This window comes from Manis pentadactyla, chromosome 5 (genome assembly GCF_030020395.1).
Source record: "Manis pentadactyla isolate mManPen7 chromosome 5, mManPen7.hap1, whole genome shotgun sequence".
Lineage (NCBI taxonomy): Eukaryota > Metazoa > Chordata > Mammalia > Pholidota > Manidae > Manis > Manis pentadactyla.
This window is the reverse complement of record NC_080023.1, coordinates 7473516-7496456: the sequence shown is the minus strand read 5'-3', so window position 1 is coordinate 7496456 and position 22941 is coordinate 7473516. Positions and strand designations below refer to the sequence as shown.

The window sequence follows — 22941 nt, the reverse complement described above, 5'->3', positions numbered from 1 at the left end:
CCTGAGATGTTCTCTGTTCTACTTGTTCAACTCTCATTCATCCTTCAACCCGAGAGCCTGTGTCACCTCCTCAAAGAAGGTGAGATCTGCCCATCTTCTGGAGAGAGAAGGTGTGTGTTCCCACTATCTACTGATACTAGCCCTGCTCCTTTCATGAATTTTTATTATTTTGTTCCTCCATCCCCAGAGTCCAGTCAGTGGGTGCCCTGGTAGAAACATGGAGTGAAATCAATTTGACTATCCAACGAGCTTATTCCAGGGCTAGGAAGGGACAGTCCTGGGGACCCTCCAGGCTGTCAGGCACCCTTGACAGATCACGCTGCTCTTGACCACAGTCTCAGAACTCTCTGTAAAGCAATGCTCCAGGCAACCACTGCAAATCAATATGAAATAGAAGATGAGCCTCCATTCATCAAAAGACTCCATGGGAACAGCGAGAAAGCAAGCCTTATCCTGGGAAAAGATATTTGCAATATACACAATGAAAGATCAGCATCCCGATCATGTGCAGAGTGCTGACAAAGCAAGCAGGAAAAGAAGTGCACACTTGCCACCTTTACTGTCGGAAAGAAGGTTCCTGGTTTGGGGGAGCAGGAGATTTGAGTTCCCTGAGCTTAGCGTTTATGCACATAAGGCAAGAACACCACAACACCAGGGAACAGGCAACTGTTTGATGTCAACAGCAGGTGTTTGCCAAGCTCTTGGCCCCACCTTGGGCCAGCTCACCTTCTTTGTCCCAGAGCCAGCAGACCCCAGGCTCCCGCTAGCAACTTCGTGTCCTTGTGAATAGCCGGCAGGGACTTGCACCTGATTTGTTCTCCTTGACCACTGTACCCACTAAATAGACCAAGATAATTACAGAGCAAGATCCTTACAGGGGACACAAAAAAGGATGAGCTTTCTGAACAAGCACTGACACCAAACATTTTGACAGTGAAGAAAATCCAGTGGTTCTGTTTCCCGTGACAACTGGGATTTGGCCATAAACCAGAAGACGCATGGTGAATGCAGCTGCAAACCATTTAGCCATATTTCTTGGGACGTTGCTGTGCTTTCAATGGTGAGTCCATTAAACTTTTGTTTGGTTAAGCTACCCTAACTATGAAAAGGACAAAATTTTCAATAGACTGGTCCCCATACAGGGGGACCCTGAATAAAGAGGAGGGAAAATTGGGGCTGAGGGATGTCAGGACCCCTCACCTGACAGTATAGTGTTATTGTTTTTACTATGATGTTCTGAAAGGTGAGCAGTGTTAACTCCAAACCAGAATTATTGGTAGATGATACTGCTTACAGCAAAATGGTCAGGCTTCGGTGTCAGGTTGGTTCAAACTCTGCACGACCTCGGGTTGTGGGCAAGTTCCTTAATTCCCCTGACCTTCAGCTAGCTTAGGTTCAAAACTAGGTGAACGACATATCTTCACATGGTTGTTCTAGGAAGGAACTGAGATAATGCCTGTAAAATCCCACTGCAGGCAGGGGCATGTAGATGCTTATTGAGTAACAGCCAGTCTCCTTCCCTTATTATCACTCCTTACAAAAAGGAAGAGAATATGTTCATCTAATGGGCTAGTAGTGAAAGTCATAGACTAACTTGAAAATGACACTTTAAGAAGTAAGCATTGGCACCACGCGCACGGAACCGACTACTCAGGAGAACGGCACCCACGTACAGTGGACCTTCAGGAATGTCAGCCCTCTGTGCCCAGGGACAGCTCCATGCATTCTTTGTGGGTCTCTAGCACTCAGCTAATATTCTCTGAAGAGAAATGAAGGGGTCTCTGGACATAGGCATTGAATAAATGGCTCTTATAAATTTGGGGCCCAGGAAGAGAACATGGATGACATGGTGCCTGGCACGAAGCAGATACTCCGAATAAATGAGTAAATGAATGGATCTTTCAAAAAACACAGAGATGAAGGGCAGGTTGGACAGCAGATAAAAATAATAATCATGGAAATTAATATGTCATGATTCATTGACTGTGCTAACAACTTGGATACACTCATTTTTCTCAACCCCTAACCCAGGGAAAAAATGGGGAGTACTCTAATCCCCAGTTTATAGATAAGAAAACTGAGGCCCAGAGAGGTTCCCTGGTTTACCCAGAGTCACATCATCATTATATAGAGAAGCAGGAATTTGACTGTCTTCAAAGTTATTTTCCTTCAGGCTGACGCCAGCCAGGACTGACAGGACCTTGCTCAGAGTGGCCAGTAGAGGGGAGAAGGTGGGCTGCTGTCAGGAGTGTAAGGGCTGCATGAGCGTGCAGGGCCCCTGCTGGTTTCCTGTTCTGAGGGAAATCAGGGCAGATGGTGGCCGAGGCACCCTGAGACTGACAGTTGTGGGGTCAGGTAGCTGTGGCTAAAACCTGGAGGACCTTTGGGGTCATAGAAGAGAAAGCCACAGCCACAGCCATAAATGAGAGGAGCTCTCTGGCAGATTATTTTCTCTCCTGTTTGAGGCCATTCATCAATTTTCCCCATCTCAAGTTGTGCTCTCTGAAATCTCTTGCACAAGGAATTTCCCAAAATGAAATTTTGCAGCATCTTAGTCACTCCCAGCGGGAGGGAATGGCATAAATAATTCACATTATCCTTTTTAGGATCATGTTGGCAAAAATACATTAGCAGATATAATTGTCTGACACTTTGAGGAAGTGATGTTTCAAAAATAGGAGCCCCTGAAGAGGTAGGGAGAGAGAAGACACCTGACTCGCTTTGCTTCCTGTGGCTATTTATTTTAAAGATAAGGCTTTTCTTCTGGCCTTAAATTGCTGGTATATTTATACATCTACTTAAAATGTGCAAGGCACCATTTCCAGGTTCTCAATTCATCTGTTCTCACCTCTTCTATCTGTCCTCAAAAACCTCAGTCTTCCTTTGATTGTCATAGAATTTCAGAGTTGAGAGGGATTTAAAAGACATGTCCCATCCAGAGCTGGGCTCCTTCTCCCTGTGTGTTTATAACCCACTTGCCACCCCAGCCCCTGATAACTACTCTGTTTCTATGAGTTCAGTTTTTTAAAAAATCCACACAGAAGTGAGGTCACACAGTACCTATGCTCTTACAGTCCTTTTTGTGTGATGGAAATGCTGTATAAGGGCAGCTACTCTACTTGTCTTCCCAGCTCCACATTCAGACACACCACACCGAGAGTCTGAAAGCAAGCGCACAGAGAGCATTTACAACATGGAAACTGGCCGTTCTACCCTTCAGGGCTTGTCCCCTCCCACTGCCCCCGAGAGCCGTTGTCAAACCTTAGCAGCACACCACCGCTCCAAAACCACCTCCCTCCTCACCTGCTGTGGCTACCTTTCGTCATCCCCAGTCTAGGTCGGATTCTTATTTGGTGTGATTTCATGGGACTGAATGCCGTTTTTGAAGGGTAATTACACATTAACAGCAAAGGGCACTAGGCAATCTGTAGAATGTACCCTCTATATATGGAGAACTCTTCCTGGCTTTTGCACACTGATGGTGCCCCAGCCACAGAATGATGCCCACCTTTCAAGAAGTTCTCAATAAATAATTACAGGGTGAATATCAAGCTCAAATTATTAGAAATGTTTAACTTCAGTTGAAGTCTTTAGTTCCCCCTAAGGGAGAATAATAATGTATTGTCTTAACCCTGGTGAAGGAGAAACCCTCTTGTTTTGGAGTAAGCTATTTGAGGTGAAATGGAATGCCTGAGGGCTGGGTGTTGGCAGGAGCTAAGACACAAAGGATGTGGCTAAACCCCTCTGCATGAGAAGAGACGAATAGATTTCCTAGAGCAGGAGCTGAAGGACAACGAGGGTGAAGGGTGAATCATCCCAGAGAAATCCCCTATGGTTGGGTGGTCAGAGAGTTTCTAAGAAAAATGATGTTTGATATTTTGTTTGAACTATTTGTTGACATGAGGTAAATAGCCCCTGACTCTTCTCTGCCTCCCTAACCAGCCCTTAGTAAAGTCCCCTGTACACACAGATGCCATGTGTGCACAGGAACATAAATTAAAGGAAGGGCCACATTTCATGCTTGGATTGATGCCACGGTATGTGTATGATGGCAAGATTATTCATAAACCGAAATAACACACATACGCAGGAGTTGAGAATCAAGTAAAACTAGGAATTTAGGGAGGTCTTCTCTGTAGTTCTAGACTCCTGGTTCATGAGGCAGGTAAGATTTTGGGGTGTATGTTGTTACTGTTCTTTCCCAGATCTTAAGGTGCTAGGAGACTGGGAAACATGTATTTCAGTAGTGGTTCTCATTGCTAAACCTACAGAACATAAAACGCTTCCTTGGTGACTGAAAGTCCCCTTTGAGGAAGGGGAAAGGGAAAATTTGCAGCCAGACAGACCTCTATGCAAATCCAAGGTTCAAAGTTCATGACCTGAGTTCAAGACCATTAGACTCATCCAACAAGAGCTGATGGAGGCTGAGTTTATGAGAGCAGGGAGAGAGGAGTGGGCACATTTTAAGAGATATTTTGGAGATACCACTATCAATAAAATTTGTTCGTTGATTGCTGTTGAGGGTGAGGAAAGCAGAGGAGTCATAAAATGGATCTCAGCTTTCTGAGCATGATCCTAAAGCAATGATGGTATCATTCAGTGTGTGGGAAAAGACTGCAGGAGAGCCATGAAGCAGAGTCGGTACGATGTGAGGTCAGGGGTGCAAAATGAGCAGTTAGGGTCAGGATAGCCACAGATGTTGGCCACGCAAACCTCTCACATGGGGGGTGGGAGCTCAGAAATACTCACGTGCATGGCATGCTTAGGGTCACACACCCATGGCTGCATTTCTCAGCAACTCTTCCAAAGCTCCTGTTGCACTGATTGGCGTCCTGCTGATTTACCTGGATAACATAGAGGTTTGAGTCAGATGAATAAGGGTCCATATTTCAAATCCATTTCTTTTTGAAAAGCAAATGGCAGTAAAATATTGGCTTGAGACTGCATGAAAAAACTGTTCTGGGAAACTTCCACTATGCATCTTTCATGACTTATTAATTGATCTTTCCTACCTGTAAGAACTGTACATTGAACACTGAGCAAAACATGGTCAAGTAAATATCATGAAGGAAAGGGGGCAGAAGGGTAATTGTGTATAAATTATGTATAAATTACATTTTTCAGAAATTTTAACATTGTTCTTATAGTTCATGTTTAATGAACATCAAGAGCAAACCCTGGTACCAGGAAAATGCAATGCAGATGTGACCTCAAGGAGTTTACAGTATCAAGAAACTACAGAGACACCTGTATTCAGAGTCACAAAGTGCCAACGGGGACACAAATGGACAAATTCACAAAAGGGAGAAATGATTCTCACTTAGCAAAGACCCAAACATTCGAGTATGAGATACTAAAAATGTTTATGTACTATCAGAGACTAACCAGATATCATAATATATAATATACATATGGGTTGAGGTTTTCGGCCAAGAAAAAAAATATATATATATATATATGTATATGCGGTTCAAAAGAACAATTGATTGCTGTATAAAGTGATCCAACTAGGATATATTTAGTATGCAATAAATAAAGAATAATATCACATATATATGCTGAAATTATGAGAAAGGATACATCAAAGGCCAGGGACTGTAGATGGCAAATCTGTAGCAATTACTTGGTAAAAGGGCCTGTTGGCCAGGGTGGAGGCTGGACATCTTGCTTTAGGTATGAGGTCAGCTTATTTCTCAGCACTAAGGTCAACTATACAAATGTAATATACATTCAGATGCACAAAGGTAACGTAGTGCTTCACTGATGTTTCCTCCCCCAGCAGAGCACCCAATCCACACGTGTAGCGTGCACACCTTCCCCTGGCTGGGAGGAGGTAAGAGAGGTTTTGGGCGGGAGATGTATCAGGGTCTTCAGCCTCAGCACCATTGACATTGGGGCCGGCTACCCCTCTGCCGTGGGGGCCCATCCCGTGCACTCTAGGGTGTTAGCCTCACCCTTGACCCCTACTCACTAGATGCCAGAAGCCCTTCCCAAGGTGGGACAACCAGGCATGTCTCCAGATATTGTCAAATATCCAGTTGGAGGCAAGATCTGTTGAGGATCACGGAGCTACGCCCACAGCGTGGGAATGACGTGGGCGGCGTCTTCCTACGGCTTCCTGACCATGTGACCTGCGGCAAGTTTCCCAAGATTCCTTGCTTCGGCCGCCTCACTGCTGAAACGGGCAGGGTCTGAGCAGGAGTCGAGGGGTCGCTGGGAGAACCCCAGTGGGGTGTGCGGGAAAGACTGAGAACCACGCCGATCAAAGGCTCCATCAGTGTTACGCTTGTTGCTGCTTCTCACTCCCACTGTTCTGTTTGTGTAGAGTCTCAGGCACAGACAACTGAGTAGCAGCCACTCAGATCAAGGTATCCTTTCACATTTGTTTAAAGGGTCAAAGGTTCTTTCTTTCTTTCCTTAATGACCCCTTCCTTCTCATAGGGAGAAAGTCACTAGAATGGGGTCTCTATCGTCAAATATTTTTGTTCATGCGTATGCTTTTAATAATAAATTCCATTGAACAATAAACCCCATTCTCTTTCTTTATAACCTAAGTCTGTGTTTTAGTACCTGTACCTCTGTGGTTCTCAACCTGGAGCATCTCGGAATGTCAACGAGGGCTTGTTGAAGCCGCGCTCTGGGTCCCACCCAAGATGTCCTGATTCATTACAACCAGAATGGGGCCCACGAATGTGCATTCCTAACACGGCCCCAGGGGAAGCTTATCCTGCTTGTCTTGGTGCCACAGTTTGAGAACCACTGCCCTAGTTCATTTCTTCTAGCTGCTGCCTGATGCTCCATTTTTGTATCCTCAGTATTTTATGCATTCCTTCCTCTGGGTGACCTGGCTGCCTGCACCCCTCTGACTCCACAAACAGTGTGGCAGTCGATGTTAGCCTTGTGTCTGTCCCCTCACACACCGGGTGTGGCTTTCCCTGGGTTAATACCTCGGGGCGGTCCCCCTAGTCCCTAGGGTTTCCACGCCCAGTCACACTCCAGAATGGCTGAGCCCAGCTATGCTTCCACAACTGTGCTTAAGCAGCTTTATCCCCATTCAGCAGAGGAGGGACTGGGAATCAGGGGGTCCAGCTGGCCCCCTGCACGCTCCCCCCTGCTGTTAGCACATCTAGTGAAGAGTCTCGGTGAGCCTCTGGCTCCGCTCTGTCGGGTGCTTCTACAATTCTATCTGTGGCTTTGAGTTCCACCACAGAATGTTCCACGACTCTCAAACTGACCTTTGTTACTCACGTCACCCATGAAGTGTGCTTATTTACCCTCCCTGGACCTCAAAGTCTTAAGCTGGCCAAAAAAAAAAAAAAGAGAGAGAGAGAGAGAGAGAGAGAGACAGCTTTGCCAGTGGGGAGCAGAGGCACCCGCTTTATGAGCTCCCCCCGAGTGGGGGTGGATCTGCCCGGCTGGGCAAATGCCGCTTCTGTTACGGCGTGAGAGCCCCTTGCTGTGACACACCCCTACCCCTGCTCATGGCACCTCAGACTTCTACCTCAGTGTCCACAGACAAGGTGGCTGGGACAATGCTGTGACTCAGGAAAGAGCTGGATAACTATGGTAGGTTGGCCTGTTGCTTGCATTGCGACCTTAAAGAAATTACCCTTTACTCATATATATATATATATATACACACACATTAGAGTCAAGAAAGCATCTTCACGGCAGTGGTCCATCTGACCTTCATCCACCCTTCTAGGCAATGCCATATCCAATTGGAGGATAAAGCTCCCGATAGAGATTCTAGGTCACATGACTTGTAAGAGATGGGGAGAAAATTCTGAAGTGGGCACATCCTGCTCATTCTACCTTACTTTGAAACATCTCTGGGCTTTAACTTTCTCCTGCATAAAATGAGAAGGTTGAATAAATTGTTTGTTTTTAATCTTTAATGATTTTACAACTGAAATCTTAGTTACACCATACACAGATTGCACTATGTCCCTCCAAAATTCATGTTAAATTTCTAACCCCTAATATCTCAGACTGTGACCTTTTCTGGAAATATAATCTTTGCAGGTGCAGTCAGTTAGAATGAGGTCATACTGGAGAAGGGAGGCCCCCATTCCAATATAGCCTGTGTCCTTACAAAAATGGGAAATTTGGACATAGACACAACATGGGACAATATAGCAGAAGCCAAGAAATGCCAAAGATTGGCAGAATACCACCAGAAGCTTGGAAAGAGGCCTCCTCTTACAGCCCTCCTAAGGAACCAACCTGGCAAACACCTTGAGTTTTGACTTCTGTAAGAGAACACATTTCTGTTTCCTGAGCCCCCCCAGTTTATGGTGCTTTGTGATGGCAGCCCTGAAACTAATCAACATCCTAATATATTCACAATACCCCAATCAGTAGGCTCCTTCCTTTTGAAATCTAATTCCTACGTGTTACGTAGAGTGCCTCTTTAGTTGTGGGTGGGGGGATGAGTAGTAGGGGAAATGAAAGTGGGGCTTTCTCTTTCTATACCTGGTACCCATCTGGTGGTGGCCACTTCTCATCCCTGGGGAGCAGGTGCATGTTTCTCTGCAGGGACTGTCAAGGCAGAGACCAGGGAGGTCTCGTCTTCCCAGTGTAGGCACTGCTCGCTCACCCGTCTTTACCCTGGCTTCATGCTGCACCAGATGAAGGTTAGGGCCCAGGCAGGAAGTGGAAATTTTGGCTAAGCAGAGGCTATGCGCCTGCTTAAAGGCCTCAGAATTAAACAATCTTTCAAAGAACATCTACCCCATGGGTTAGTTAGTCACCCCTGGCTTGAGCAGTTCTTTCCCAAAAGGATTCGCTTGCCATCTCCAAGGTGTCATGGGAACCTGGAGGGGAGCATTCCCCTTGCCTGGTCCCTTTGGCTCTTCTACTCTCAAGGGAAATTAGCTATGAGCTCAATAGACGGCGGATCAGGGACACACGCACGGGTGCTGTCACCCCCTAGCTCTCCCTCAGGTTCTACCCACAGGCCTCTCCCCTTAACCCCAGTCTCCTCATCTCCACCCTCTACTGGGAGCCAGAAGCCCCCACCTCTGAAACCACAGGCCTCAGTCCTCCCACCAGCCCCCTCAAGGATCTTAGATTTTTTCAGTCTTAGTTGCATGCATGGCCTTTCCCTTGTCCCCCGTCACTAAGCCTTCTCCAAGACAAAGCATGGGTTTGGGGCGAGAGGTCTGCTGGGCCACCAGCAAAAGGGGAGGCTCCCTTTCCACACAGAGGTTGGGGGTAGCTGGGGAAGACAGTCTGGGCCACCAGGAGCCCCGGGCTGCCTCCGCTCCTGCCTTGGAGGGCCTCCCAGCCAAGTCATCCCTTCCTCGTGGACACTCTTGCCTCCCCAAAGCCCCACCCGACGTATTATTTTATTGACCCATTATTGAGCATGGTGACATTTGAGCAAAGACTTGAATGATGAGGTGAGGAAGTTTTCCATGCAGGTATCTGGCAGAAGAACATTCTGGGAAGACAGGATGGTGGGAGCAAAGATTGGATTTGGGTCTGTGCTTGGCATGTTTAAGGAGCAGCAAGCAAGCCGTGTGGCCGGAGCAGAGTAAGTCAGGGGGAGACCCCTGCATGGCCCACATGAGAAATTCATATGTGTGTGGTGTGTCAACCTTTACACAGACAGTTTGTGTCCCTCAACCCCTTGTATCCCTGTTCAGGAATATCTGTTATCCTACACCACAGTTCTCAGGCACACTCACTCACCTCATCCACACACACACACAAATAACCCAAACCACATGCCTTCTCTCTTCCCTCTCTCTCTCCCTGGACCCTGGGGCATTCTCAGACCCCTCAGAGAACACTAGAATTTCAGTAAATGGAGATTAATGTGATATAACTGGAAGAGGCATAAGGAGTCCTGTAATTTAATGATTTCCAAACAAGCTGTTTCTGCAAACATTTATTGTCGACCATGTACCAGTGAGTAATTTATTGAATGACAGGCATGGTCACTATCAGCAGCATTATTATTACTGTGCGAGAGTCCAAAGCTATAGGAACACTAGGGATGCTAAAGGAAATAGTTCCTGTCACAAGTGAAAAGGGAGTGGACAGGAATACAAAACAGATTTCCTATAATAAATAAGAGTATTTCCTCAGCACTGCACAGATCCCAGCAGTTTCCTGAGCACTTTCTGCATGTTATTTCTTAACCCTCATCTGAGACATGATCCATTTGCATCCCTAAAGTCATAAGGCAAATGAGATTCTGAGAGGGTAACAAGCTTCCCTGAGTTAAAACGATCAGTAAAAGGGAAAAGTGGGGTTCAATGTCTCCCTGTTTGATCCCTGGGCCTCCTAATACCCTCTCCTGGCATGTGCCTAGAACTTTAGCAGGACCTATACACAAGCGCTGTGGGAACAGAGGGGAGAGGCCATTCAGAAGCCCTTGGTGGGGACAGGACGTCCCCCAAAGCTACAGAATAGTGGGGCTCTGCAGGTGGAGAAAAATATCACTGTGGAGGGAACACACACAGGAAAAATGGAAAAAAGGAGCCCCACGGAACTAGCAGGTGGTGGGTGAGAAACGGGTGCGAGGGCACGTTGGGAGGGCCTAGCTAGCCCATTTAGGAGCTTGGATTTCATAGCGGAGGTAATCAAATTCTACCACCGAATGGATGATTTTCTTCATCCCTCTACCGAGAAGTGGTGCCCCCCACCCCACGCCATGCTGCATCTACCTTATGTCCTAGGGTGTCAAAAATCTAATAATTTGGCACCTCACTCTGAAAATATGCAGCCAATGAGCAATTATAAAATTAAGGACATATATATTCATATTTTTATGCCAAGCACTACGGCAGGGCTTGGGGATGGATTAAGCACTTATCGACATTGGAAGGTTGGGTTGTTGATGTACTTGCTTGATGGGAAGTGTAACTGACCTACTGGAAGCTCCCTGACCTCAGAGGCCACGTCATGCTTCTTCTCCTATTCCACTGGTGCACAGCACTCTAACTCATGGACAGTCAGCCTCAGTAATGACTGTTTGAATGAAAGAAAAGAAAAATGAATGAGTATGTTTATACGTGAATGAATGTATGAGCATATAAGTGAATAGACACATTGAGTGCATGAACAAATGTAGCAATGTTGCACCCTATGGGTGTCTTTCCCCATAGGGAATAAAAAATTTTACCATATTCTCTCTACACATCTTTCAACCTTTCTCCTCCAAAACAATACAGAAGTAGCCCATAGTCCTGAGGAAAGGAAGATGTCAATGTGTTCTCTTTTTTTTTAAATTGAACTTTTAAAATTTGAGAGTATTGTAGTATCTCATGCAGTTACAGAAAATAAAACCAGGAGCTCTAGTGTGCCCTTTGCTCATTTCTCCCAGGGGTGATTATCTTGAAAAATTTTAGTACAGAAGCACAATCAGGATATGGACACTGACACAATCAAGATACAGAACATTTCCATTACCACAAGAATTGCTCGTGCTGCCTTTTTATAGCCACACTCCCTTCCCCCCACACTCTTAACCCCTGGCAACCACTTCTCTGTTCTCCATTTCTATAATTTTCTCATTTCAAGAATGTTAAACAAATGGAATCATATAATAAGTAACCTTTGGGAACTGACATTTTCTATTCAACATGATTCTCTGGAGATGCATCCACATTGTTGTAGTATGTATCAATAATTCATTCTTTTTTATTGCAAACAGTATTTGATAGTATGGATGTAGCACAGATCATTTAATCATTCACCCATTGAAGGACATTTGTGCTGTTTCTAGTTGTGTGTGTGTGTGTGTTTGCTATTATGAATAATAACCTGTATTTGTGCACACATTTTTGTGTAAACATAAGTTTTTATTTCCCTGGAATAAAAGCCAAGGAGTTCGATTGTTGGACATTAGTGTTTTAAGAAACTGTGGAACTATCTTCCAGAGTATCTGCACCGTTTATATTCCCACCAGCAATGTGTGAGTGACCCAGCAAGAATATAGAGAAACTGGATCACTCATACACTGCCGGTGGGAAGGTAAAATGGTGCAGGCACGCCGTACAGTCACCATGCTGTATGTTAGTCATTCTAACAGGTTATGTGGTAACGTCTTATTGAGGTTTTAATTTGCATTTTTCTAATAGGTATTGATGCTGGGCTTCTTCATTGTGCTTATTTGCCATCTGTGCATCTTCTTGGAAATGTCTGCTCATGTCTTTAACCCATTTTCTAACTGAATTTTTTACTGAGTTTTGAGAGTTCTTTAAATAGTTTAGGTATTCGTTCTTTGTCAGATATGTGGTTTGCAAATGTTTCCTCCCACTCTCTAACTTGTCTTTCATCCTCTTAATAGAGTCTTTCACAGAGAAAAGTTTTTCATTTTGATGAAGCCCAATTTGTCAATTTTTCCTGTTATGAATTATGTATTTGGTGTCATCTGAAAAACTCTTTGCTAGACCTTGTCAAAGATTTTGCCCTATTTTTTTCTAAAAGTTTTATATTTTTGCATTTTACATTCAAGTCTATGATCCATTTTGAGTTAATGTTAATAAACACTATAAGACTTGGGCCAAGTTCATTTTTTTTGGTCACCTATGGATGGCCATTGACAACAGTACCACTGACTGGAAAGACTAGCTTTCCTCCATTCATTCACTTTTGCACCTTTGTCAAAATTCAGTACGGAGTATTTGTGGGGGCCTCTTTCTGGGTTCTCTGTACTTCCAGGAATCTACGTGTCTGCCCTTCTCCCAATACCACACAATCTTGATTACTGTAGCTATGTAAGTGAAATCTTATAATTGCGTAAACTGATTCCTACATTTCATTCTATCTTTTCCTCCAAAATTGTTTTGGCCATTCTAGTTCCTTTGCCTTTCCATATAAGTTTTTGGTTGATTATACTTGCATCTATTTAAAAAATCATGGGATATTGAAGGTAATTGTGCTCAAGAAGATCTCAGCATAAGAGATAAGCATAACAGATTTCATCATATTCCATACATTAGCAAGGACAAGTGGACACTGAATTTAAAATACCACTTATAATCATTGCAAAGAATAAAAGAAATGCTTATGTGTAAATCTAAGGAAGCAAGTACAGGATTTTTATGCTAGAAGCCAAACAATGCTGATTTTTAAAAAAATCAAAGATGATCTAAATAAATGTATTTCAGAGACATACTTTGTTTATGGATTGGAAAACTCAGAATAATGAAGACATCAGTTCTCTTCAATTTCTTTATTACTTTACTGGGCAATTCAGATTACCTATTTCATATTGGGCAAGTAGTGGTATTTTGAATTTTTAAGGTATTAGTGCATTTTACCTAGGTTGTCAAATCTATGCATGTACAGAGTTCACAGTATTCCCTTATTATACTTCTGATGTGTTCAGGGTCTGTAGGAATATTTCCTCTCCTTCCTGATAATGGTAGTTTATGTCTTCTCTCTTTTTTTCTTAATCAGTATTTCTAGAGATTTGTAAATTTTATTGATCTTTTAAAAGAAATACCTTTTTATTTCACTGATTTTTTTTCCTAATGTTTTCTGTTTCCAGTTTCATTGATTTCTGCTCTTATCATTTCCTTCCTGTGCTTCCTTTGGTTTTATTTTCTTCTTTTTCTAGGTTCTAAAGGTGGGAACTTAGGTTATTGATTTGAGATTTTCTTTTCTAATATATGCAGTTATAGTTCTATAAATGTCCCTCTCAGCATTGCTTTAGTATCCCACAAAGTTTTATATATCTTATTGTCATTTCATTCAATTCAATATAAATTTTATTTTCCTTGAGATATTATCCTTGACCCATAGGTTATTTGGAAGTAAGGTGTTGAGTTTCCAAGTCTTTGGAGATTTCCAGAATGTAGTCTATCTTTATATATGTTTCATGGACACTTGAAAAGAATGTGTATTCTGCTTTCATTGGGTAGAGCATTCTATATATGTTCTATATATGTTGATCCTCTTAACTGATGATGTTGTCAAGTTCTTCTATATCCTTGTAAGTTTCTGCCTGGTTGCTATATTAATTGTTGAGAAAGGGGTATTGAAGTTTCCAACTTTAATTGTGGATTTTCTTATTACTTCCCCCAGTTCCATCAATTTTCAGCTCACATATTTTGCAGCTCTGTTTTTTGGTGCATACACGTTTAGGATTGCTACATCTTCTTGGTGGGTTGACCCTTTTATAATATGTGTTCCTTCCTGTCTGGTAATTTTCTTTTCTCTGAAGTCTACTTTATCTGATATTAAGATAGTAACTCCTGCTTCCCTATGATTAATATTCAAAGTTAAATAAAATATCTTTTTCCATCCTTCCCTTTCAACCTACCACATCATTGTCTTTGACGTGAATTTCTTGTAGAGAGCATATAGTTGAGCCACACTAATGAGATGAATTTTTATTCAGTCTGCCAATACCTGTCCAGATTAAATGTAAATCTGACCATTTACATTTAATGTAATTATTTATATGTTAGGGCTTAAAACTACCAATTTTTCTTTGTTTGTGTTTCATTTGTTTTTTTGCATACCTGTCTTCTCTTTTCCAACCTTTCTATATGTACTTTGACATTTTTTAGAACTACATTTTGATTTATCTGTAATGTATTTGAGTGTATCCTTTTGAATAGTTTTTAGTAGTTTCTTTAGATATTAACATTATGTATACAAAACTTAACCATAGCCTACTGGTGCTGTCATTTCACCATTTCAAGCCACGTGGAGAAATTTTACTACCCTTAACATCCCTCAACTTTGCTCATTTTAATTGTCTTTAGTATTTTCTCTACATGCATTTAGAACCACACAGTGTTACAATTGCTTCAACTATCAAATATGATTTAGAAGATTCAATAGGAAAGGTAAAGTCTATTTTGTTTATCCACACTTTGACATGCTGTTAAAAAACTATTAGGAAAAAAATTACAGGAACAAAAACTATTATTTTGTCCTCTCTAGTGTTCCATGTTTCCTTCTTTTAACATTTCCTTTCTGTTTACAGAACTTCTTCTAGTCATTTGTTAGAACAGGTATGATAATGAAGCTTCTCTGTTTTTCTTTATGTGAGAATGTCTTGATATCCCCTGCATTCTTAAAACATATTTTTACTACATACTGTGTTCTGGTTTATAGTTCTTTATAATTTTTTTTCAGCACTTGAAAAATGTTGTGCCACTTCCTTCTGGTCTCCATGATATTTGATGAAAAATCCACTGCCATTCAAATTGTTTTTCCCCTATAAGTAATGTAATAAGTAACTTTGCTTTTGTTGCTTTCAAGAGATTTGTCTTTAGTTTTCAGAAGTCTGACCATCCTGTGCCTTGGTGAGGATTTCTTTGGGTTTACTCTGCTTGGATTCACTCAGGTTTATGTCTTTTACAAAATTGGGAATTTGCCAGTAATTACTCCTCTGAGATTTTTTTCAAACCTTCCCTCTTTCTCCTTTCCTGGCGGAAACTCTCAAGATACAAGTATTAGCTCTTTTATTTTAGTCCCACAGGTTTCTGGGGCCGTATTTGTTTGTTTGTTTCAACCTATTTTCTTTGTGTTCAGATTGGATAATATGTATTATTCTACTTCTAGTTCATTGATTCTTTCCTCTTACCATTCCAATCTGCTATTGAGCCCATTTGTTCTGGTTTTTATTATGGCTATTGTGTTTTCACTTCTAAATTTTCCATTCAGTTCTTCCTTTTATCTTCTATTTCTTTGCTAAGTTTCTTATTTTTCATTTGTTTCAAGCATGTTCTTAACTGCTCACTGACACATTTTTGTGGTGGCTCTTTAAAACCTTTGTCAGATAATTCTGGTATCTCTGTCATCTTGCTATTGGCACCCTATAGATTGCTTTTTTTCTCATCAACTAAAACTTTCTGGTTCTTGGTCTGATGAGTGATTTTCAGGTGAAGTTGTACATTCTAGGTATTATGTTATAAGACTCTGGGTCTTATTTAAACCTTCTGTTTTAACTGGCTTCCTCTGACACTACTCTGACAAGGGAAGGGGAGATGCTGCCTCATTATTCCCAGGGGTGGCATGAATATAGATGTCTAGACTCTACGTGATAGAGTAGATCTTCATGATACCCAGGGAGGCTACTCCTTATGATTGCTTTGTGGAGGGGGTAGGATCTTTCCTTCTTATTGGGCCTCATCTTATCTCCCTATTTTAGTGGGGTTAGGAGTCCCTCATTATTAGTCTACACCTCCTTTGACACACCCCAGTGTTGAGGAGGAGAGGAAGTACCTCATTACTGCCCAGTGAGTTTGGAAATCAAAATCCCATGGCCTGTACAGATTCTGTGATGAGGAGGGTTCATTTCATCCCTGGAGATTGAAAGCACCATTTCCCTCCTAGCATCTTCTGACACCATCCCAGCAGGGGGCTGGAGGCCCCTCCTTACCACCTGGGAGGACGGAAGTCTAGCCCCATACTCGCCATTGCTGTTGGGGTGGGCTATAGTTCTTGTGATGTTTGGTTGCAATAAAGAGGTGACTTTCTAGATGTTTTCTGTCTTCCTAGCCTGCCCCTTTCCTGTTCCTTGGGGGAAAGATGCCAGACTTCTATTGAGGCCTTTAACAATCCCTGCCTGTTGGCATTTCTAGGGTGCTGGCTTCTTCAGCTTCAAGTTTTGGACATGTGAAGAAGAAAGAAAACTCAGGGAGCTCATCACCGTGTTCTTTGAGTCTAGAGGGCCCTAGCCTGTCCACCATCTTCTCCCCATATTTCAGAGTTTCTTTATTTTTTAATGTATTATATAGTTTAAGATGTTTAGTTGTATTTAGTGGAAAGAAGAAGTCATAGTTCATCTGCTCCATCTTCCCAGAGGCAGAAGTCTTGAAGTGCCCTTCATGGTTCACCTATAGAAATAGTAAATAGCTCACACATTTGGCTCCACTGAGATATTTATGTGTTTCTCAATAACTCACTTGCTTGACTTTATCAGAATTACAAACCTCAAAGACAACAAAAATGGGGGAAAAAGGAAAAAATGAAGCCCTGGAAAATTTCCTCAGCCAGGCAAGAGTTTAATGTTGCCACTTATAAAAAGAGGGAACCTCTTGAGTATTAATTCAGATAGAAAATGCTTACTTCTTATTTAATATTGCTGAAACCTCAATTCTGTGGCATTCACTCAGAAATCCCAATTTTAAAAATAATCTTGCATACTCAACTTTTAGTTAGATATTAAAAATTTCCCTACCTTTTCAAATAGCAGAGACTCAGGAAAAGAATTCACCTCTTCTTGATGACTCAGATCCTAATTCTAAGCTGCTAGGACAGCTTTGCTTTCTCTCTGCCAGGCAACTACAAAGTCTTAATGCACTTTTCCACAGATGCTATTCCCACATGCCTAATTCCTGCTCATAATGTTCTGGGGAATTGGAAAATAGAATACCATGCCTGGCAGAATCGTCCATAGATTAAGAGTCAAATGCTTGAGCCGAGGACACAGGGTCTCTTCTACCATGCAACAAGCAGGGAATTTGACTCATGAGGTGTTTGATCATTTTTGTTCCACTAAGTATTGTAAGCTTAATTCAGTATTCTTAGTTATACTCTAGGTGACAGATTACCAAACAAGTGGCTGGATTAACCCCAGTTCTGCTCTTATCCTTTCCACTGTGATGGTGTGGGAAGGGGCTGGAATCACAAAATCTCATTAAGCTCACAATGAACCTCACACTAAATGTAAAATATCTCTCTATAAGAGTGCTTCTCAAACTCTAATGGGCATACAGATTCCTATTCAGTAGGTTCTGGGAGAAGGGCTTGGGGTTCTGTATTTCTAACAAAGCCCCAGATTTTTCTAATGCTGCTAGCCCATTTTAAATAGTACATAACTAAAAGGATCCACTTTGATAATATGTAAAGGGAAGGAACATAGATTTGATCTTTAATTGAAGGTATTTCAGGCAATTCATTGCTTTTTTCCTCTAAAAAAATGCAACATAGTCATTAAAAGTACATGGCTTCTTCATTACTGATACTGAAATCAAACAGAAACGTCAATTTAAGGTAGGGGAAAAGTTCTTAGGGCACATAAATGAATTCAAAGAAAAATGAATTAAAAAATTTTTTAAACTAATCCCTATCTGGTAGTTTTCATTATTCTTTAGCTTTGTTGATCATAATTACTAAATCAAAAGCGAGATTAAAAAGTAAAATTAAGATTTTGTTAATTAGGGTGAATTTTCCATTGATATCTCGAATATCTTACTGCCCAAGTCATGGAATAAACATGCAAATAAACAACACACACACACAACACTATGAATGCATTATTTAAAATACTTTAGATTAAAAGATATAAGGACCCAAGGATGTTTAAATACCAGCTGCCATCCTGATTTTTGAACCTGAGATTTCTGCAAATCAAAACAACAGCCCTCTGCATATTGATCCAAAAGAAAATATTTAGCCATTTGAACAACACATCTTTTGTATGTTCCAAATGATTGTATTTTCCACGGTCCTGCCTCTAGTCTTTCTTAAGTGATACAAGATATTCCAGTCAGTTTAGGTCACAAGCACAATCTCAGCTTTACTTTTAAAAAACTGTATTTCCAATTTAAATACAAAATTACTTAAATGATTTCCACTTTGGTCTAGAGCGTCTGCCTCCTTCCCTTTCTCACAGCAGGGAGGCTGGCCCAGGAAGGGGGCTCCAGCTGGGCTTCCCCTCCCCCCTCCTTCCCACTCCCTCCTGCCGCCCCCCCAAGTGTCTGCCTCTAGTTTTAGAGCACGTGGAGAAGGGAGGGAAAGAGAGGGTGACGGGAACGTCCCCGTTCGGCGGATACCATGGTGAACCGGTGGTCTGGGTTTGGTAGTCGTAGGAAGGGCAGTGAGGTGTCCAAAACAGGGTCAACCTCCAAGCCCCCTCATCCCTGCCTCCACTGTTGGGGGTCTCTCCCTGAAGTTCTCTGATGTGGGTGATGCCCTCGTCTTCCTCTGGCCTTTCCACCTTCTCTGTCTTCTCTTGGCAAAGGTCTTTCACCCCTCCAAGCTCCATCTTGGTCCGGCGCTTAAAGACTCCACGTCAATTCTCGCTCGATCACGGCACTCACGTTGTCTATGGAAAACACTCACCCGTCTTTGTCACAGAGAAATTCTTAGAGTGCAGGATTCCCAGCATAGCCAGTGCCCACCCACTACCCAGCCAGTTCACCCAGGTGCCGCTGCTCAGCCTCAGATCTGTCAGAGACGACTCAGGTTCCAGACCATCTGCCATTCATCAAGCCCCTGCAGGGGACTTAGGAAAAGTCTCTGAGGGATGCTACTGAAAACCACTCCCCGCCAAGTTTGAGGTGAGATCAGGTACCTCCTCTCCTCCCTCTTTTTAAGGCGTATAGCACAGCAATGTTTTATCCAAAAATACACATTAAAAAAACATTCTCCTCACTCTCCATTCTACTCCCGTCGGGACACCCTGGATGTGATGAGACATCTAACCGGCTTTTGACCACCTCCTTCGAACTTCCTGCATATGACCGATAGCCCTTCCTTGGAAACGCAGTACCCTCTGTCTCCCGGGGCGTCCGCCAACACTCTGTTAAATATGCTAATGGCTTCAAAGTCCCAAGACTGTTTCTGAAATTCCTCCCAACTTCAAATCTTCTTTTCATTGGAACACTTCTGGTAAGTACTTCAGTAGAATGCTGGCATCGGAAGGGACTTTAGCAACGATCTACTTCGATTCCTTCCTTTAGTGGAGGAAATGATTTGGGGCGCAGAAAGTTTACTGGTGAAGTGAAGTCACCCAGGTTCTGAGAGGAAGAGTTGGAATGGAGCCTGCTGCCCTGACTGCAGATTCCTCCATCACTCAAAGGCCAGAGAAGAGACAGAGGTCTCAATGTATGAAATTTTTAAAAATTGAAAGAGAATAAAAACATCTTTCCTTTTTAAGTGGACCTAACCAGTCTCTCAAAACAAAAAGAGTTGGTGAAGAAATGGATTAATATATACGTTTTACATTTCAAAATTATTTGGCAGCTCTTTGGGAGAGAATGAATGTTCCGTGACCCAGCAGGATTGGGCTAGAAGGTCTTCCATGCCTGTTGTTGAAGCCACCCAGTCTTTGATACTCATTATAGAAGCCGGAACAGATTGAGACAGTGAGTTACTTGGCAGGGTTCCAAGAAAGTTAAGCAACTTATGCAAGGTGTCCTGAGACTGAGCTTGAAACTGGGGTAGCATCACCTCCGGCCCATTCTGTTGGCCAGAGAGTCACGAGGCAGCCCAGATTCGAGGGAGGGAATAGATTGCACCACTTGATGTGAAAAGCTGGGAAAACATACACGAGAGACCAGCTCAAGGAAGGGAAGAGAATTATTGTCTTTTTTTTGCCATCAACCTACCAATGTCACCAAACTCAAAGAACCAGAAATAGGAGTTTTAGAGTCAGTAAATTCCAAGTTTGAAATTAGCTGTAAGATCTTGGAAAATGTCTTAATCTCCCTAAGATTCCTTTTCTTCATCTATAAATAAGGATAGTAATCATACTAACTCACATGGCAGTTCTAATGTTTAAACAAGAAAATTCACATGTGGGTGGTAACTGGACCTAGCAGCTATTAAGTATTGTACTACTCAATATCAGCTTCATAGATACTCCAGTGGGAAAAAATGGGTCTTTCAGGTGCTCTATTTCACAAGTGGGAGTGCAGAGTGAATCTAGGAATAAGTCTTGCTCTCAAAACTGCTGATTCCTCTCTAGTACAATACCACTCTCCATGGTTAACAGAATTTTATTAATATGATATTTATGCACTAAAAGCATTAAATGAGTCTCGTTGCTTTAACAGGATATATTTTACTGCTGTTTTGTATGTTCACCCAAACTGATTTCCTAAGCCAGACTTTTCAATAGATCTGTCCATGGATAGAAAAACCCTGGAGAGACGGCTTCATAATATAATTGCAGAAGCAGTGTCCGTGGCACTTGGGCAGTCCCCAAATAGAAAACTGGTCTCTCTTCCCTTACGACCTGACCTCTTTCTGTGACATTGTAAAAGATTGTGAACGAAGGCTCTTGAATCTCTTCAGAAAACTTAAGCCATCTTCCAAAACCCTGCAAAGACAATATTCTGTCTTACCCACTCTAGGTCTTCCTGTAAAAGACCATCAGAGCAATCATCCTAAAATCAGTATCTGACCAAACCATGCCCAACCCTCCTTGGGTTTCCAGTGGCCTATGGGATAGGAGACAAGCAGAGCCCCTCATGACCCAACGTCTGCCCACCCGTACTTCTCAACAACACCCCCTCTGCCCCACCGTGTGCTTCCTGTATGTTGGTGTTCTGTATACATAGCCACACCCTGGTTAAGATCATGGCTGTGTCTCAGCTCCAGCTCTGCCACTAATTAGCATGTGACCTTGGACAAGTTACTTATTTTTCTGCATTCCTCATCTAGAAAATAGGGAAAACAGTAGTGTCTAAAACAAGCAGAGAAAATTAAAGAATTAATAGATATGAAGCACCTAGATTAGTGTCTAGAAATAATAAATATTGTTAGCTATCTTTATTTATGATAAGTACTATGCTATAAGTACTTAGTGTAAGTAGTCTTTACTTATAGTAAGTACTCTTATTCTTATAGTATCCAATATAATCATCATGAGGTGATGCAGAATCATATTTCTACTTCCAGGTGTAGAAACCCAGTGCACAGAAAGCTGAAATAGCATCAGTAAGTGACACAGATGGGATTTGTGCCCAGGTCTCTCTGACATCAGCATTAAATGCTACCCACTGTGCCAGGCTCCCTCCTGCAGCCCCCTTCCATCTGAGGGGCCCTCCTACTTGTCTCTGAATGTGCCAAGGCATCTCTTACCTCTGTTCCACTGCCTAGAAGCCCTGAGTCCCACCTTAGTCCAGTGAAGGTCTGCTTGGCTCCCAGTGCTCAGCACAAGGATTATTTCCTCCTTGGGAAACATATAACCCTCTTCACACAGACTCAGGCAGCTTCCTTGGGTCCAAGCATGGCCCATGCTGCCCTGTGCTTGCCACCGCTTCTCTGCCTCTTTGCAGCAGATGCTTGAGGGTGGCACCCAGGTCTCATTCATGCCCTCATCCCCTGGGTGAATGAATAAGTAGGTGAGCTTAGCTGTGTCCTAAGGAGGCCTACGATCCCCTGCACCAGACCTCATGTAGGGAAGGAGGCGCACGGTGCCCTGGCCTCGTCAGTGGCCAACTGAGTCACGTGGGCTTCACTTTCTTTACCTGTACAAAAGCAATAATAAAACCTCCTCTGAATCCATTTGAAGATTTTGAGGAGGGATCAAATGAGGCAAATGAATGGGGCAGCCCATGCCATCCACAGCAGAGGCATGCAAACGCCATACCCACTCTTCTCATCACAGGTGATTCCAGACCCTGGCTATTTTCAGACTGACAGAAGTCTGTCCCCTGCCCAGGAAAACCTTGGTGTTGATGTTGGCATCTCTGCTCGTACTCCAGGGAGTCCTGGCATGTGGCCCTTGGCTGGGAAATTCTATGTGGAGTCAGCTTAACACAGAAACAAGTCCTGGTTTGTTTCCCCCACACGGACCCCTTTAGCCTTCAATTTGCATTAATAGAAGCACAGCCCTTGGGAGAGCCCTGGAGGTCCAGGAGTTCAGACCATCCGGCCTCTTCCAGAGGGTCCAGGTGAGAAGCAGAAAGGGGGTGACTTGTCCAGACACATGCTTGGCCTGAAACTGAGATTCCGAAACAGGGGGCCCTCCACCATACCTGTTCCCTACTTTTTTCCCTTTAGGGGGGTAATGTTTGGCATATCTTTGTAAACATGCAAGTGTGTTATCCCAGCTAGAGAACAGAGCAAGATATTAACACAGACCCACCCCATTCCCGCTTCCTCCTCTTCCCACACTCGCTCTGTCCCCAGACAGGGCTGCTGATGTACAGGTGAAGAAAAAGGGGGGCATCAAACAACACGGCTCGCCAGATCAGCTGCGTGCGAACAGTGGCACTGAGACCAGAGCCCACG

General features: G+C 42.9%; 1 protein-coding gene across 1 annotated transcript in view; it reads left to right on the top strand.

Moving 5' to 3' along the window:
* Positions 1-757: 757 nt before the first annotated feature.
* CLNK (cytokine dependent hematopoietic cell linker) overlaps positions 758-22941 on the top strand; it is a 178527-nt gene continuing 156343 nt past the window's right edge. Inside the window, exon 1 of the mRNA XM_036921105.2 lies at positions 758-1060. Within this exon, the coding sequence (XP_036777000.2) occupies positions 1058-1060 (3 nt within the window). The 5' untranslated portion in view covers positions 758-1057. The remainder of the gene's footprint in view (positions 1061-22941) is intronic.